Source organism: Podarcis bocagei, assembly GCF_964188305.1.
Source record: "Podarcis bocagei genome assembly, chromosome: 12".
In the NCBI taxonomy this organism is placed as follows: domain Eukaryota; kingdom Metazoa; phylum Chordata; class Lepidosauria; order Squamata; family Lacertidae; genus Podarcis; species Podarcis bocagei.
The window spans coordinates 29232295-29245999 of NC_138137.1; the positions used below are offsets into that span (position 1 = coordinate 29232295).

The window sequence follows — 13705 nt, forward strand, 5'->3', positions numbered from 1 at the left end:
CTTGGGCCTCAGCGCTTCTAGAGGTGGCAATCCCTGTGAGGATCCCCCTATTTGATGTAAGTCATAGGAATCCCCACTGCTGGGTTGACCCTGATGTCATTTCCGGCAGGCCGACAAGAAATAAATGATTACCCATTGTCTATGCCAAACCTCTTCTTCTGTAGTCAATAAAGTTATGGCCTAATTTGATCCCATTCAATGGCATGGTGTCTTATTGGTAGCTCATCTGAGTAGAGGGGTGGGGTGGGACAATGACTAGAACTAAAATATGCTAAATATCCCACCCAATAATTGATTGTTTATGTGGTCAAAATCAGAGTAGTATCAGATTTATTATGTGTTGAATTGGAATAAGAGGAAGAAAATAAACCAGGGAAGCAGGAGGAAGAGGGTTGGATCTGGCACCAATATAAGAAATAAAAAAAGAAGAAAAATACAGTTAAAAATCAAAATGAATATTTTTTTTAATTTTTTATTGGGTTTTGTAAACAAGAATAATGTTATACAAATTAGTATACCAAGTTTTCTCATGTCATGTATACCACAAAAATAGCATAATAAATGTGGAGAACTATCTACAACATATGTTTCATTATTTAATGTGATGGCTGTGCCATCACCTGTCTTCAGCCACATATTCAGATCTGTCACAGACCACCTGAAAAAGCTCACAGACCACTGGTGGTCCATGGACTACAGTTTGGGAACCCCTGCCTTAGACAAATGTGAAGTAATCCTGATACACTTTGTCTGTTGCCTTTTGAAAGATGTTTGGGGGCATATTTTCCTACAGATTTGAAATTGTGACACTTAAGTTAAATTTGCAGCCTTTGTCATCAGTGACCCATGACAGATGGACAAATTTCAGCTTGATTGGTAAAGATGGAGAGTTATGTGTCATGACATTTCTGTGACTTGTGTTAGTCATGACTTAATATATTGTATTCAAGAAGCAAAACTTTTTATTTTCCGTTGTGGAGATATAGTTTGTCTTTGTGTCATATGCAACCTCACCTAAAAAAATAAATAAATCGAAGAACACAATCATTTGTGTTATAAGTGTAAGGTTTCTTCTTTCCCTTTTGCAGTGGTGCATTATTTATGTTTTAACTAGAGTACACTTGATAGGAAGTGGAAGTCAGAGCACTGATCGCTTGTAATTTGAGTCAGAAATTGTCAACAGATAAATTAGTTGTAACTTTTCGCAGCTGAATAAGAACATTAAAAATATTGGTAACAGCAAAAGGCCACTTACTATACTTGCCAGTATTATTTCATCTTATTCTAATCTCAAACACCTGCGTAGGCTGCCTCTTTCCATCTCCACCCCTAGATCCAAAGCACTCAGGTCATCTTTCCTGAACACATTTATAATCATTGGCTTATTCTTGCCGTCTAGGTTGATACTTTAGATGTCGTGAGATTTATTGTCATCTGTTAATGGCAATAAAAGTATACTCAATGCTTCAGGCCTAGTATTTTCTAGGTCAGGACCTGACACACAGTAAGTTAGAGTCCGTAGTCAAAGGATTTATAGGACGGGTTAACAAGATGCAAAAAGGAAACTAGAGAATTCCAGTGTGGGAGTAGAGAAGAGAAGAAGTTGAAAACAATAGTGCATTATTTGCCAGGGTTCTCAAACTCCTCACTCCCCCCCTTAAAAAAAAGTTATATACACAGACACACAAAATTTACCATAAAGTACAAGATTTCATTGGTACATCAGTGCCATTACTTTCATCAGCAGTTGATTATAAAAATGATACCATTTACATAATTGGGGAAGGACCACAGTTCACTGGTAGAGCATCTGCAGTCCTAGGTTCATTCCTGACATCTCCAGGTAGGGCTTAGAGAGACTCTTCACTGAAACCCTGAACAGCCACTGTTAGTCAGTATAGACATTACTAAGCATGATGCACTAATGGTCTGATTCAGTATAAGGTAGCTTCCTATGCTCCTATGTGCATTACCAGGTTAGCCAGAAATCCCTTTCTAACCATGTCTACTCAGTAGTAGGTCCCATATAAATCAATGATGCTTACTTCCAGGTAAGTTGGGTTAGGATTCCTCCCTTACTGCATTTTTTTTTTTTTACTACCACTCTGTAATAATCACAGAAAAGTTCAGCCATCTTTGTTCTCTGGTTTTTATTTTTTTTACTATATTACTGCTTGTGTGAAGACCAAATTAAGAAAAATGTGTGTGTGATTTAAACGGTATATGATTGGGAGATTAGAAATTGCTCAGTTGGTATTGCAATAAGTCAAGAACTAAGACATAGCAAGCAAACAAATTGCCCTGGAAGCATTCAAATGAATACTTGGTTGTAGTGGACAATGGTCTTGGCATTTCTTTTGCCAAAGTTTGTGTTCTTGTTTATTCTTCATTTTCTGTAGGAAGCCTCCTTGTCTCTAATAGCTTCATTGACTTTGCTTGTTAATGATATTAGCATCCTCTTTGCCTCAGTGGTGTTTTCCACATTTGAGACATTGAATTTTCCACATTATGGTTGTGAGGAACTCCCAAGCATTCTGGAGAGATTTGTTACTCTTTACTTTCGCTATCAACTTCCCTTTTACCCTCATTTTGGGGGAAGTTCTCTCTTTTGAAGTCAAATGTGACTGTTGGACTTCCTTGGCAATTGTTCATTTTCATATATACTGAATATGATAGAACTAATTAATTCAATATTATTTACATCCAATACCAGGTCCTGTGTTCCACTTGATATTAGGTTCAAGGTCACCATCTCTTCTAGGGCACATCATGACCGGAATGCACACATACCCAGTCTATGTTAGCGTGACTGAAGTCACCAATTACTAAAACATTTCCTCAATTGGATACCTCCTTGATTTAATTATCCATCTCATATTCATTTTTCAGATCATTACTATGAATATTCAGAATAGACTGTGTTGTTTGCTATGTGCCATCCCCCCCCCCCATGCAATACAGTATCTCCTTCAACACAATGAGTTCCCTTGGCTTAAATTGTGGGAAAAGCATAAGCAGTTCTCCCCTCCCCACCCCCATATTAAAATTCAGGGGATTGAGGGGGGTGCATCTCCTACAAAATAAGCTTGTCTGTTTTTTCTATCCATACATACACTTGAAGTGAAATTTCTATGCAAAGAAAGTGGTATGTAAATAGCCTTTCTTTTAAAAATACATGTAAACTAAATACATACAATTTTAAACACACAAGCCAAGATTTGAAGAGTTGCATTAGGTGTGTCCATCAGCTTAGGTATTTGCAATGGGACTTAACACAACCTTTCAAACAGTGGGCCCTTGACCCTAATTGCAAACGACTTTTGAAAGCCACTTTCCCCATGATATGTGGGGATGATGTTCAAAGTAGATATGGGAACCCAGATGGTGGTGTTAGAAACTGAGATATGAACGCTAGAAATCAAATGGCACCTCAAACCTAGGTTATGGGTGCTGCAATGGAGTGTCTAGGCACAATTATTAGAACAAAAATACAAAACTGAAAATGAATGAACTGCAGCTAAAATCTTATGTTCATTTTTCACATAGTCTAGTCCTCATCTGAAGAATGCAAAAAACAAAGCCATACTTCCCCTGCCCGCCCCACTAATATTCTTATGAGGGTCCCTTCTCCAGTCTTCAGGGATTGGCTAGAAGTGGGGAGGCAGAAAAAGCTCCTCCTTTTCTTCCAGCAGTGGCAGTTTTAATCTGAAATCTTAGTCTCAGTACTGCGCCCAGGGCTCAGAAACTGCTCACATTAATGAAATTCCCTGTCGCAAAATGCATCTAGAACAATGGGAGTTTCGAACGCTGCCAGTTGGGATATAAAACTAGGTCAGATGGTTTTCTAGATCCTGACCAAAACTTTTTATTAAGTATATGGTTGACCAATTGTCTTTTATTTTGATTCTCTTTTTGAGTTTGTAGAAGTAATATCAACATACAGTGGTGCCTCGCAAGACGAAATTAATTCGTTCCGCAAGTCTCTTCGTCTTGCGAGTTTTTCGTCTTGCAATGCACGGTTTCCCATAGGAATGCATTGAAAATCAATTAATGCGTTCCTAGGGAAACCGCCTTCAGACCAGGTCCGGGGACAGTCCGTCCCCGGACCTCTTCTGAAGGCTGGGGGGGGGGACAAGGGCTTTTCTTCCCACCCCCAGCATTTTAAAAAACCCCGGGACAGCGGAGGACTTCTCCGCTGTCCGGGCGATCTTAAAATGCTGGCGGGCGGCATTTTAAAATCGCCCCGGGACAGCGGAGGACTTCTCCGCTGTCCGGGGCGATTTAAAAGCCCCTGGGAAGGCAGGCAGGGGGGACAAAGACTTTTGCCCCCCGCCAGCCTTCAGAAGAGGTCCTGGACCTCTTCTGAAGGCGGGCGGGGTGGCGAAAGTCTTTGCTCCCCCCCCCCCGTCTGCCTTCAAAAGCCCTCCGGGACAGCGGAGAAACGCGCTGTGTTTCTCCGCTCTCCCGGGAAGGCAGGCAGGGGGGAACAAAGACTTTCACCCCCCCACCCGCCTTCAGAAGAGGTCCAGGACCTCTTCTGAAGGCCGGCGGGGGGCGAAAGTCTTTGCTCCCCCCGCCTGCCTTCAAAAGCCGTCCGCGATAGCGGGAAGCGCTTCCCTGCTATGCCGGACTGCTTTTAAAATGCTGGCGGTGGGGAGCAAAGCCTTTCGGCCCCCGCCGGCCTTCCTGGACCTCTTCTGAAGGCCGGAGGGGGGGGGAAGGCTTTGCTCCCCACCACCAGCATTTAAAACAGGTCCCCGGAGATTTCCTTATGGGCTTTCGTGTTGTGAAGCAAGCCCATAGGGAAATTCGTCTTGCGAAGCGCCTCCAAAACAGAAAACCCTTTCGTCTTGCGGGTTTTCCGTCTTGCAAGGCATTCGTCTTGCGGGGTACCACTGTACCTTAGTTAATATCTGCATTTTTTATTTATTTATTTAATTTGTTTACTCTTGGCGTACTCGGACTTTAATGTTCCCCTTTAATGTATGCACATTCAGAATTTTGGACATTGTGGGAAAAGGTTTCACTGGCAACCATTCTTGCCATTAAAAGAGTTTCCCATCTGAATATCAGCTGCCAAAGTATGTGGTATCCAGCAGAGCAGGAGGATGAGGACATAGTTTGCAATGAAGCTGAACAGTTTGCACTTCCTAGCAGTGACACCAAACATCAATCTTTATAGAGACAGCCCAGAACACAGGAAAATAAGAACCCTTTACGGAAAAAAAAGAACAAAAGGAGAATTATCTTCTCCCTTTCATTCTCATTCCAGTTGTTTCCTCTTCAGATCCTTTCAGAACGAAATATATTCTCCTAGTGACATTTCAGATTTTTATTAACGCAACTTGAGTTATAAATGTATGCACTCCACAATGTAAAAAATGCTTTGATTTCTTTAAATGTTGGCTTTGCTGTTGATATTAGTCTATGGAAATGTATTCTTGGACTAGTAGAGGAGCAGCAGCCCAGCTGCAAAAGTAGCATCAGAGTGCTATTGTGTCTACATGGGCTTCTGATTTCATAGCATCTGAGGCTGCTACTTTAAACTCTTAGTAAGGGTTTGAGGTGTTGCAGGGAAGCTTGTCTCCTGTTTGTTTAGTTTGGTTTCATTCAGTTTTGTCCAGCAATGGGAACAATGTTCTTCTCAGCATGTGAGTAACCTGTTTTGAAGTGGCTTCTCCCAGAAGGGAGAAGCTGCATGCTTTGCCTGCAGTTGTTCACCCATAGGAAATTAAAACAGATTCCTTCATCAGTTGTTGTCTGGTTATGTGTTTTTAATTTTAAGTGCTTGTGATCTTTTTAAAATACATGTGTAGGTTAGGGACATTTGTGTGGGAGGGACCCTTTTTCTGCCTTGTGTCTGTTCTTCTCCACTTCAATTCAGTGACATAAGAAGCAGGTGCATATTGAGTGGGACCATTGGTCGTTTTAGCTCAGAATTGGCTGGCTGGGATTTGGAATTTTCCTTGTCCTGTTCCTTCCGCTCCAAGAGTGTGTTTCATCTTTCCTTGTGCATGCTAGGGCTAATGTGTTGAACTTGGGTCAAGAGTAGGAAGATGTCATCATGCACTGTACAAAGCCACCTTTCTTATTTCCCTTTCCTAGATGCCACCTGGGTTGGCATGGTGTGCTCCTAGGTTGAGCAAGAAAAGAGCAAAGAAAGGAAGGCTACGTGGCTCCCTGTGCTCTGTCACTGCACAAACCTGCCTGCCTGCCCCCTTTCCGAGGGATGGGGCTGTAACTCAGTGGCAGGACATCGCCTTTGCATGAAGGAGGTCCTGGTTTCAACCCCCATCATCTCCAAATAGGGCTGGCAGAGACCCCTCCCCCCCAGTCTGAAACCCTGGAGAGCCACTGCCCGTCAATATGGATAGTACTGAGTTAGAGGCACCAGTAGTCTGACTCACTATAAGCAGCTTCCTGTCTTCCTACTTCTCAATTGCTCCGTGCTTCAGTATTATAAAACAAAATGTTGGAGTGTGATAGAAGAATTGATGTTTGTGAAGATGGATGGACAGACAGGCCAGAGATGCTACCAAAATTCTTCAGGAAATTTTAGTGGCTTTGGTGATGTTTGTGTCAAAGAAGAGGAGATCATTAGAAGTCCTTAAATTCTTCGCTCGTTTTTATTAAATGCCAAATAAGAGAAGGCTTTCTGACTTACCAGTGCTAAAGAACTGTCACTAGGAACACTAGCCCATGGAAGACACATGGTAAAAGAGGGTTCCCAAACATAGGTTGGCTTTTGCTCCCAAGCCCAGTTTTCACAGGGGTAGCAAAGCAGTGGATGAAATCTTTGTGAAGAAAGGTCTGAGCTGCCCACCATTTCTCTAAGTCAAGATGTCACATGTCTCCTGCCAAGGCTCTTCATATGCAAAATGGGTACTTAAAATGCCTACCTAAAGAACATGAGGAGAACGAGGCAAGGTTCCTCACCCAATGAGAGGGGAATGTAGCTCCCAACTTCAGGGTATCCAGGTCCCTTTAGAGAACCAGAGTTCCAAGCTGGAATCTTCTATGAAGCTGACCAGCCTTGGTGATTCTTTGTGAGTAAACTTGAACAACGAGTGTAGTGAATAAGCAAGTTCAGTTTTAGAGCCACAGTGCTCAGGTTTATATTATGTTTTGACCTTCTGCTTCCCCTCTAAAAAAGTTTCTTAATTTGGCTGTGTATATGGTTGCCAGTCTCAGAGTTTTTGGATCCCTACATGCCTAAAACTTGGCATTCATGCTACTGGGAATTTTGGATTGGAATTACAACCACACTCTTCTGAGGTCTGGGAGGGACTCAGAGAGAGTGAATGCTTCCACTACACTCCAAGTGAACCACAAAGGTGCTAGTTGATCTGAGTGCTAGGGCACTGTTTTAGTGCATCCCAGGTTCCCTTCCATCTGGGGCTGAAAGAGTAATTGGGAGCGAGGTGGCAGTAACTGCTGGAGAGTAAGGCCCGCTGGCAGCACTGCAGGGCTGTTGTGTTACAGTTGGGCAACGAAGTGCGTGGGAAAAGCTCTCTTGAGCACTTTTGTCTTCGTCACAGTCTTGACTTTGCTAGAGGGGTGCCTTTTAGAGCCTTACGGTGGATAGGAAAAGGAAGTGAGTTATTTCCAATTGTGCAAAAAAGAATTTTTTTTCATTTCCAAATTTGTCTATGGTGATATCTAGTCAAGCTCACCCATCACTAATATCCCACTCCCCAAGCTTCAATATGATGCTTACTAACTAATACAAACAAATCAAAATCCTATTGAAATAATGTGGCTTTTTGGACATGTTTCACCTTAAAAAGTATAAATATGTATTACTTAAAAAATAAAGCTGTTGTAGACTTGAAGGGCAAAATCAATATGGATTACACCCTCTTAACATAGGCTGTGTACAAGATACCTTGAGATTTTACTGCAGGAGGGTTTGGCTGTCTCTATTTTTCCTGGACGAGGTCTGTACTACTTTTTGCTTTGGAGATTTCTTCCCACATTGCCTCAGATCAATGGTTTTTGTTTTGAATTTCTAGAATGCTTGTGGATCTTCTCTGTGGGAGTGATTGCTTTGCTATTCAGATGGTATGGCAGAAGATCAGGCAGGGGTTTCTGGCACACGTACATATCTTTGAGGCAGGTTTTGCACTAGCTTGCTATAGTTCTTGGCATGTATATCCTGGGAACATATTCCCTGATTTTTCTATTTGATCCTAAGTTAGCCCACTCACTGAATCATTTTCAGACCACACAAGGTTTTTAATTTTTGAGTGATGGGAATGAGAATGAATGGAAAAATCAAATTAGAGAAAGAAAAATCAGTAAATTGCCAATTTTCACTAAAATGGTTCATATATTGATACATTTTTCCTTTAACATTATGCAGATGTGTTAAAAGCATTTAAGGGCAAGCTATGTCAATATGATACATTTATGTGCAGTTTCAGACCTTAAACTGAGGATATGGGGAGAAGCCAACAATTGGCATTGGATCACAATGGATTTCAACCCTTATCCTTTACTACCGCCAGCCTCCTACCTGAACCTACCAAGTGCCTTATCTCTAGCAGTCCTTAACACAAAAGCTGGCAAGTGGGATATCTTGGCAAGCTCTCCCATAAAATTTTTCTTTTATTGCAACAAAAAAGGAGGAACAACTTTGGTGTGTTCTGGTTCAAGTTACCCTCTGGGGTTGACTTCTGGCTACTTGTTTCAGTTGATTTGAGGGCTGGATAAAAATATTAACACACTGGATACTGAAGGAGCAGAAATGAAAAACAAGAAATTTAAAGTTACTTGGTTTCTTTTTATTTAATAATGTATCAGTTGATTTCTGATACTACATCTCAAAAGTGACATACTTAGCAACATTTTAATACAAGCAATGGAATGGGGGACTCTTCAGGGTAGTATGCCAAAGACTCCTTCAAACCTAGTGCCGCTCTCATCTCTGAAAGTTGGGACACCCAGAGAAGTGCTCTAGTAGCAGATCTTGGAGTTCCGGCAGGTTTTTGTAGGAGAAGGCAGCCCTTTAAATATGCTGATTCCAAGTTATTTAGGCTCTGGTGCATGCCAGTAATTTAATTTTCAATGACTGGCTGACCATTATTAAGGGGGGAGAGAGAGAGAAGAGAAGAGAAGAGATGAGATTTATGCGGCTAGGGTATCTGGAGTCTGCATGTGACTTTTTAGTTCATTTGTTAAAGGAAAACTATTATGGAAAAAAGGTATTTGAAATTGAGTCTTTAACCATGTGTAACATTTGTAATTGTGGACAACTTTAAGTTGAAAATAGTAGAATGGAAATGTTAATGAAATTATGTTGTAGTTTGCAGCCGTGTAGCTATTTCCTTTGTCTTGCTGGGGAAAAAAGTGTGTTTTTAGTTTGCTTAAATTCCCCTTCCCTAGATTCAACATTTTTATTTTTGTTTTTGATCATGGGGAGAATAAGTTATGTTAGTTGATTGACACTGGTGTGCTTTCCATCCTTGTAGAGACACCTTTTGTATTTTACAGTGTGTTGGCTACAGCTGTATATTTTGTAGTAATAGATAAAACAGGCTGCCACCTGTGTTCAGGGCTGACCAGCAGTGAGTGTGACTGTTCCAGTTCTTCTAGGCGTGATCATTGCTCTTCATTCATTACTTAATCTTAACTCTTTCTTTTTAGAAAGGAATTCTACATTGCAAATACAGAGCAGAGTGAAATTTTGGTTTAGCACACATTGTCAATATATTTGATTAACACCAGTATTTATCCTGCCAGTAAGAGACCAATGGATTTTTTTTTCTTTTCATTTTTCAAATAGGACACGGTCTATAGTCCTTAGGCTAACCATTAGTGTTTCTGTCTACATTTACAACTTGACACTTGGCATATATTTCAAAATGAAAATAGATCTAATATATATGTATAGACAACAATATACAGTACTAGTATTTTCCATGAAACCACATCTGCTCCCAATGTAATTAAACTGTTCATCTTAAAATAAGAGCTTGTATTACAGTTACTTTCTAAACTCAAGGAAGTTATTCTAGCCTTTATTGGTTGCTTTTGCAAATTCTTCTCTCAGAAATAGGTCTTTAAAATTAGCTTTTAAAAGACAAGTCCACCTTGGTATATATTTTAATCAAATAATCAAACAATAACTATCTGTTTATAAGGTGGAAATCTGTTTATAAGGTGCAGGAGTGGAAGTTTTGATGACGATTCTCATTGATCAATGGGTTTCCTCTTAGGCAGTAGGAACCTTTTTCTGTAAAAATAGCAATCAGAGGCTCTGTGTGCACATAGTTCTGTCCCACCTGTGCAAGAATTCTGGGCTATGTTTTTTTAATCACTCTTTTCCACAGCTGACTGTTTGATGTATTTAAGACGAAGAACACTATTTGGCATTGTTCTCACTGGTTTCTCACTCTTTAATTGAATACTTGCTAGTAATAAAATGGACTTCTAGTAATTTTTTTTGAATACCATTTAACCTTAAGTTAAATGAATGTACAATGTAAAAATCATCATGGATTCTCTTACTTGAACTTTTCACAATGACTGAGGGAAAGAAGCAAGATCCAGTTACTGTACTGTGTTTGTACAGCTGTATCTCATTGAGTCAAGGTTTGTGTTACACACAGTTTGTGATAGGAAGTATATGCTTTTAAAACAACTAAGGAGACAGATCTTTAACCTCCACCCTTTTTATATTTTTTTGTTCACTCATTTAGCTTCTGTCATGGTCCTAGGAAGTATTTCAAATACAAATTATTGCACAGTATTGTAGTTTGCATGAATAACTCATCCCCTAGTGCACTCATTAGGAAGGGTGGATTAAGATACTCATTTCCCTGAAGAATTGGTTTAAGATACTGAGTGCTTCAAGAGAAGATGAATTTTCAAAAACGATTTCTCAGGTTGCATGTTAGGGATATTTTCCTGATGGGTCAGTTAAATAATAGTTTTTCAGTATAGCTGATGTGAGGATTTTGAGGAGCTCAGGATACAGTCTGGGATAATTTAAGTTGCATCCTATATTATTAGCAGGTCATAATTTGTTGGCTGTCATATGCTAATATCTAACTTGCAAGTAGTTTGCAATTTCTCTGGTGTCTTGGAATGAATGACCTGAAGATTCATTAACATATTGGATTTGATAAATTTGGTCTAACGGGTTAATCATCACTCCTAATATACTTTTGGCAGTAGAAGATACCACAGCATTGATGTTTAGAATCATATACTTATATAGTGAACAAGATCCCAATTTTTGCCAAATCTAACTTGCTTAATCGTTTCAACAAAAGTTTACCTTCCCGTTGTTACTAAGTAGAGTTCATCTGGCTGCCATCCAGTCAACTTTCACATTATCAGCAGATTTATGTAAACTTCATTCTTTGAAACACAGGTGACCTGAGATTTGTTTAACTTTAACAAGACAACTACTAGACTCCACCACCCACTTTCACATTATGATGAGTTCAAGACACTCCACAGAACCTCAGGCTACACATCTGATGGCCATGAAAGACTTTGTCTTTTCAGTTCTCCTTGCCAAATTCCTTCTCAAAACTGTCTCAAAATAGACATAGATATCTAAAATTCATAGCAACCAGGCCACCTAGACTATTTTAAAGAAGACAGTGTCCTGATATATTTTGGCTATTGATAGTGAGGCAAGGGACATATAAACAATCAGTATGCATATGCATGGCTGCTGATTGGTGGCTGCCTGCTTCCCTGTCTCCTTAGTAGAATTATAGGAATGGAGGCCTTGATCAACCAACCAGGCATATAATCATCAGCTCGGGGCTTCTGACCTCCTTCACCATCACACTTAAGAATGGAAATAAACCAAACAAAATGAACAACCCCCATCATTCAGCCCAGACACTAAGGTCCACCTCCAAGGTTCTTCTGGAAGTTCCCTCACTGTGAGAAGTGAAGTTACAGGGAACCAGGCAGAGGGCCTTCTTGGTGGTAGCGCCCTCCCTGTGGAATGCCCTCCCATCAGATGTCAAGGAGATAAAGAACTACATAACTTTTAGAAGACATCTGAAGGCAGTCCTGTATTGGAAAGTTTTTAAAGTTTTACATTTTATTACGTTTTATATTCTGCTGGAAGCTTCCCAGAGTGGCTGAGGAAACCCAGCCAGATGGGCAGGATATAATAATAATAATAATAATAATAATAATAATAATAATAATGCAAAAAGTGTAAAATTCTCATGATATCCCTAGACAGCAATATTATGTTCAGGGAACGATAGAGAATGAAAGATTATAATAAAGCATTACTACATTATAAGATGCTTACTCTTATTTAGCTTATCTTTACTGATAAAGATTATATCTAATTGCGCACACACTCTTCCAATTTCTTTTAAAATATGTCCTGAAAACCCTCCCAATTTCCTCGCTTTACAGTTTATTTCTGTATGTATTACTTCAGCTCTTTAAATAGGTAACTTTTCTCACTTATATTAACCCCACTGAGGGGTCCATTAGATATTCTCTCAATCATGTAGGAGCCACTTAATTGTGAGCCGTTCCTACATAGGTCATTTGAATTATCAAGGCACTTAGGCAGGGTGATTGTTTCTTTGCAATTACATTGTTTGATTGCAATTATATGAGCATTTCCTCAAAAGTAAATATTGCTTTATTCAATGGGTGTTCAATGCATAGGATTGTAGCCTTAATCATTTTCCTAGGTGTAGATATCCTATGATCCTGAGAGAATGTCTAAAGAGATTCTGAAATTAGCTGATTTTGATGTATAAAATGGGACCAGGACAGAGACACCGAGTTCCTCCCAACATTGGGGGGGGGGCTCATTGTTTGCATGTGACATTACATTTGCGACACATACATGTGACATCATGTGCATCGGGAGGAGGCTGCAAGGCTCGCTGCCACTGTGGGGAGGCCTTATAAGGCCCACCCCCTCAAGATCGGGAGCAGCTTAGCTCTGTTCCCACATAATCTGGGGGCGGGATGGAGGTGTCCTCAGCTCCATGGAGTTTGCACCTATGGACTATGATAACTGAAAAAATGATCTCACATCTTACATATCCAATCAATCACTGTCCTCTGCAGGTGAGCACCCCCTGCAGATACCACCTTCTCAGGAGGTCAGTTCCCAGTTCCATACAATGTCCTTTGTTTACTGCTCTTGGCTCCTTTGAGAAGAAGGGTGGGATATACTGGTAAATTTAATTAATCACCATCATTATAATTTCTGAAATATGTGTATCACATGCTAATTTTAATTAATTGTGATAGTTACTTGATTATAGGAACAAAATGCTTTGTTCTCTATTCCAGGGCTCACATGAATTATTTGTCTTTTCAGAGATTAATTTATTGTGGGCAGGACACCAAGCTCATCACAGTTCTGAGGACTATAATTTATTCACAGCATTAAGGCAATCTGTCCTGCAGAAGTATGCATCTTGGGTATGTTGCATAAAAGTTGTGCAATAAAATAATGGCTAAACATGTGTGTCAGTCATCAACTTTAGGGATATCAAATCTATGACTTAAGCTTTTTTCAGAAAGTAATTAGTAAAATGCTTTATTTACTTTAAACTTCCATGTGGATTCTACTTTCTCTATATCTTAAAGATTAATATATTTGACATAAGTAAATAAAATGAATTTCATACTTAAGTGCAATTGTAACATTTCTATTAACTAAAATTAAAAATTTTGAATTAACAATGAATTAATTGAT

General features: G+C 39.8%; 1 protein-coding gene across 2 annotated transcripts in view; it reads left to right on the forward strand.

Annotated features, from left to right (window-relative positions):
* Positions 1-13705, forward strand: part of AGMO (alkylglycerol monooxygenase) — a 125955-nt gene that overhangs the window by 33119 nt on the left and 79131 nt on the right. For both annotated transcript variants that reach the window (XM_081164736.1, XM_081164737.1), the window contains exon 4: positions 13325-13428. In XM_081164736.1, the coding sequence (XP_081020862.1) occupies positions 13325-13428 (104 nt within the window). The remainder of the gene's footprint in view (positions 1-13324; positions 13429-13705) is intronic.